We start from the raw sequence: 5,164 nt of genomic DNA, 5'->3' as shown, positions 1-5,164 counted from the left end.
TTCCCTTCATGCGGAGATAGGTTGGGAGGGACATGACCCATCTCAACAGCTTAACTAAGGTGCTCAGTCAGGGTGGTGTTGCCACTGCGTGGTACAGCTGAGAGAGAGGCCTGTACCCAGTTCTGCTGTGTGCGCGAGGACAAGTGCTGAACACCCTAGAAAGCGTTGGGGAATACGTATGCCGATGTTAGGGATTGCGATACGCCTGTCAGGTTTAAGATGTTTGATCTGTTTAATCTGTTGGCCTTACTGTGCTCTCCAGATTTCCGTGTTGAAAGAGATCTGGTTGTTGATAGTTGTCTTCTGGCTGAAAAAAACCCCACATTAAAATGCAGTGGTGGGATCTGAAGCCAAATTCAGGGTGGAAATAGGGCGCAGTTGATCACGGAAGTGTCATTCATCACTAAGAGCTTCTGGTTTAGCACAGTTTGACTGCGGGCAGTCCTTAAACCAAACCAAGAAGTCTTGCCAAAAGGTGTGCTTTTGATGCGCCATCCGTGTTTCTGACTGGGCTGTGTGGACGGTGTTAGTTACTACGAGTATAAAATGGGAGTCCTTCCAATTTCTGACCCTCAGTTTCCCTTCCTGTGTTACAGACAGGTCTGTCAAGCTACGGGAATCCTCGGCACGCGCTGCTGCTTTCTATGATGGCCGGGATGTGCGTGTCCATGTTTCTCTTCCGCGTCACGGTCACAGGCGATTCTCCCAAGGTAATCCATGCACGAGCAGCTGACCATAAGTTGTAGGGATAGCCCTGTAATGGTGAGGAGTTTGATGATAGGGAGCGTGACTGTTTTCTTCACCCTTCCCAAGAACTGTAAGTTTGCATTTTCTTTGCGCTGCAGAGAAGCAGGCTAACTTAGTCTGGTTTGGATTGCTTCTGCTGCCTAAGTTGGCTTGGGTAGCCTGCGTTACCGGCTATAGTGTAGATATGACTTGCATCTGCCCTAACGATTGCTAAATAAATGAAACCTCTTTTCTCCTCTCCTTTTTTTTCTTCTTCAGGAAAATCACTTCTGGACTGTAGCCTTGCAACCTCTAGCTGATCTTACAGGCCTAAAAGAACATGAGGTTTCTGCCTTGCATTTTTTCTCCCTCTGCCTGTTTCTGCTTTCGCTGATCCGTCTTTTTCCTGTCCTGGGAGGTTGGTTAGTGCTCCAGAACTTAGAATCAGGGCATTGAGAAGATTACTGTAAGTTTTGTAAAAGAAACCTTTTCTTGTAATCACTTGATTACACTAACTGACTTTAGAAGTCTGAATATAGAATCTTTACGTTCTTATATAGAAGGTTCTGAGGACATTTGTTCATCAGGTAAAATGTAGCCAGTTAAGGGGTCTTGTGAGTGAGGTCAGGAGGAACGATTCTGTTCCTGCAGATGCCTTCCTGCTTAACTTTGGCAGGTGTTTTCCTAACTCTTTGTTTCTGTTTCCCATCTGGAAAATAAGATGGCACTTACTTCCTTCTGGGCATCTTGAAATGGTGTTTACAGTTCGAAAAGCATGCTGTAATCTTGAGATGGTCAAGTTACTTATCCTTTGTTGTCCTTTCACAAGTGACTGATAAATGCTGAGCCAGGTAGTTTTCTTTAGAGCGTAAGCTAACACTGAAGTTCAGACTGTTGGGTTTTTTTGGTTTTGTTTCTATGTTTGTTTAGGAACATAGAGGTTATCAGATAGTGGCTACCCACAAATGAAGATGCTCTGATCAGTCGCTTGCATCTAAAATGAGAAAAGCTTTTAGTTGGTGTCTCCAGGATGATTTTTTAAAGCAACTTGGTTCACAGCTCTCTTGTGTCATTTCACGGGCTTGTTGCCCATCTCTCTTCGATGTTCCGGTTCTTTCTTGCAAAACAGCGCATATCGTGTATACGGTGTATGGGGCAGAACTGCAGGAGAGAGGAGAGCTCGCACTGGCTAACAAGATGGAGTGGTGGAGGTGCAGCTGGGCTGTGTGTATGTGGGGTCTGTCACAGGCTTGAGCTCTTCTGTCTGCAGGCCAGGGAGCTGATGTCAGCCCGAAAATGTCAAAACCCCTTCGTACTGTGCGTAAGATCTGAGATTTGTCAGCAGCTGCTGATTGACAGTGGTGAGACGCGCAGATCCTGTTTCTGATCTTAACTTGTTTTGACAGCTGTGGATCCTGACTCTGGGAGCTGTGTTTGGGTTCTCCTCGTACGGGCCGATCGCGCTGTTTGGGGTTATAGCCAACGAAAGTGCCCCTGCCAACCTTTGCGGCACCTCCCACGCCATAGTGGCCCTCATGGCCAACGGTGAGTAATGCCCATTTCCCTGAAAAACAAACAAAAGCCGAGTGTGTTCTTGATGAAGCATGGTCTAGCCTCTGGGTGCCAAGTTACTGATCACAGGAAGTCACCTAAGAAGCAAAGATAATAGAGCTGGAAGCCTCAGGGATGCTTCCTGCTGTACCTGCCAGGTTTTTGCCTTGTGCTTTAAGTTCAAACCAGGCCTGAGGAATTTTTATACATGCAAACCCAAGTATTGGCAGATAAAATTTGAGATGCTCAAGCGTTGCTGGTTGTCTGTTTGTTTTTCCTTACAGTTGGGGGTTTTCTGGCTGGACTACCCTTCAGTACCATTGCCAAGCACTACAGCTGGGCCACAGCCTTCTGGGTAGCCGAAATCACCTGTACCGGTAGCACAGTGGCTTTCTTCTTACTGCGGAACATCCGCACCAAGATGGGCCGGGTTCCCCGGAAGGCTGACTGAGGATAGGCTGCTTGGTGAAAAGGATGCTCCCACACCGACGTGAATGATGCTCGTTCTTTGTTTAACTGGCCTAGGAGTGAGTTTACCTATTGCTGCAACCTAGATAAAAATGTCTCAATTTCTCGACCACTATCACGTGCCTGAGAGCACAAGGTTCTTGCTACCGATCACTTTTTCCTTCGAGATGTGATAATTCAGCTAGTTTACATTTGCAATGATTTTACTGTACCTTCTTCTCACAGCACTGCTGGTGAAGCAAGCAGGCTTCGCAGCCTGAGCTTCTCCACCAAAAGTACTCTAAAATGACTGGCTTTAGGTGCTGTCACATTTAGTTTTGTCCTTACTGTTCGTCTCTGCCACTAACTGTCAATTCAGCCTCGTTGTTCAGGGGTGCTGAAGCGAGCCTTGGCCACGTTCGTTCATCCCGTCCAGCTGCTGTAAGCGTGAGCTTATACCTTACTTAGGCGTGAGCTCCCTGCGCACACTCTCGGCCCTAGAACAGTGACAAAGCAGTGAATGATGATTGTTACAGTTCGGCCTCACGGCTGATTTGAGAGCAGCGTGGCTTCAGCTTTGCCCAGGATTAGCTGTCAGGAGCGAGGGTGGTGTTTTGCTCCGGACAAGTGGAACGCCGATGCGGTGCTGTGGCAGGGCTCTCCGCAGCACGTAGAAACAGGCACGTTTCCAAGAAATTCTTGGCACTTCAGGGGAGAGCATTTAGAGAAGCTCCTTCTGTTGAACTGATCCTGCCCGGTGCGATTTCTGTGTACAGTGTTAATGATTTGCAAGGGAGGTAGCTGCTGCCAAGTCAGCTTGTAGCGAGTGCTCTGCAAATCAGCTAGGGAAAACTGATCCAGCAGCACATATTGCCACAGCAGCTACCTTCGGCCCACAACTTCTGCATCTGGGTTTCATGAAAACCCGTATTTCTAGCATTGGCTTATATTTTTTCGGTACAAGGTGCATAGTCCAGGATGTTTTCGGTCAAGAGCTGCATCTTTCGTGGCTGTGGGTAGGGGCTCGGGCTACGTCCAAGAGTCGGCCTTAGCAGAGCCACTGTTGACGGCCAGCAGCCTTGAGCAATCAGGCCCAGCACTCTTTGCGATAAGTAGACTCAGGTTTTTAACCGCGTTTTTGTTGAATATTCTTGGTTTTCCCCGAAAGGATTTACTGTGTTAGGGTCCTGGAAGAGGCAAGTTCAACTCGTGAAGAACCTGCATGCAGGTACTTTGCTGAACAGCTTGGTTGCAAGAGTAGGTAGCCAGCCTTAATTAAAACAATGGAAGTGAATTACATTTTGTACTTAATTATATGATCTTCTGCTGTCTGTGAAATAAAAATGGAGCAGTGTCACAAGGGCTCGGGTTGTCTTGTGGAGAACGGTGCAAGCAGAACCACCCAAACCTGCTTACTCTCTTGAGGTGCTACGGGCGCAAATTTACCCTGCCAACAGAAAACAGCCATCCACCTCTTTAAGGAACGTTTATTACTTCTACACAGAAATCCTCTGCAAAACCGTAAGTTAGAGCTGTACAGAAAAAATACATATGTACAATTACAAAACGAAAGAAAACAATCAACTGCGGTAAGGCCACAGACCTGCACTTTATCTTTCTTTCTTCACTCGAGGGCAGTGGAGCCGCAACAGCAAAGTAAGCCTCTGTGGCCCAATGTAAACAGTAGTAACAAGTCTGTTTAAGGTAAATTTCACAACAAAGGGGATAAAAGGGTATCTTGGGAGATAATGAAGCATGTTTTGGGGATACGCGGTCTCTGCTGTGGAGGAGAGAGCGCCGGGAGAGGCCAGCTGGGGAAGAGTAAGGCCCTGCTCTTCAGAGAAAGGAGTCCATGCAACAGGCGAGGCTTTCTCTACGATCCAGGTCCGAAGGGTCCAGCTTTCTCTGCCACCTCCAGAGCAAGTTTCAAGTTCTGATCAAACAACTCACATCTGAAACAGACAGAAAAGCAGAAGGGCGTGACTTTACCTACGGAACCAGCTAACGCAGACAGGATCTCCACATCCTTTGGCTCTGCGTCCTTCAAGGAGAGATTCCGTAAGTCATGAGACAGCAACCTGACTACTGTCACACTTTGGCTTGGCCGTTAAGTACGAGTAAAGCTTCTTGCGTGGGCTCCAGGGTTATGTTAGCACAGCAGGGATCGTACCAAGGAAGACCACCTCCTGCCACCCCCGCAGAGCAGCGCTGGAAAAAGCACAGGTCGGTGTCCTGTCCCTGCAGCAGTGTGCTGGGTCTTCCCCCTTCCCTCCACCTCCGGGTCTGCTTTGCTACTCAACTTAAGGGCTGTCAGTATTTGTTAGTGCCCAGGCAGAAAGCGACAAGGGATTGTGACTGTGTTATTAAGAGCGGGCTTTTCCTTACCTGATTGGCATCTCCAGGGAGTAGAAAGGATTCTTCAGAGCAAAGTCAGAGTAAA

The 5,164-nt window shown here is 47.8% G+C and overlaps 1 protein-coding gene across 2 annotated transcripts in view; it reads left to right on the top strand.

Annotated features, from left to right (window-relative positions):
• The window catches only part of SLC37A4 (solute carrier family 37 (glucose-6-phosphate transporter), member 4), a 7,317-nt gene extending 4,374 nt beyond the window's left edge, over positions 1–2,943 (top strand). Inside the window, exons 6-9 of one of the 2 annotated variants that reach the window (XM_009578396.1) lie at positions 597–710; positions 1,006–1,071; positions 2,133–2,271; positions 2,562–2,943. In XM_009578396.1, the coding sequence (XP_009576691.1) occupies positions 597–710; positions 1,006–1,071; positions 2,133–2,271; positions 2,562–2,728 (486 nt within the window). In that variant the 3' untranslated portion in view covers positions 2,729–2,943. The remainder of the gene's footprint in view (positions 1–596; positions 711–1,005; positions 1,072–2,132; positions 2,272–2,561) is intronic. The other variant, XM_009578397.1, reaches the window with a different exon arrangement.
• The last annotated feature ends 2,221 nt before the right edge of the window (positions 2,944–5,164 follow it).

This window comes from Fulmarus glacialis, unplaced genomic scaffold, assembly GCF_000690835.1.
Source record: "Fulmarus glacialis isolate BGI_N327 unplaced genomic scaffold, ASM69083v1 scaffold24405, whole genome shotgun sequence".
NCBI lineage: Eukaryota > Metazoa > Chordata > Aves > Procellariiformes > Procellariidae > Fulmarus > Fulmarus glacialis.
The sequence above is the reverse complement of the archived record's forward strand: the minus strand, read 5'-3'. Positions and strand labels throughout refer to the sequence as shown.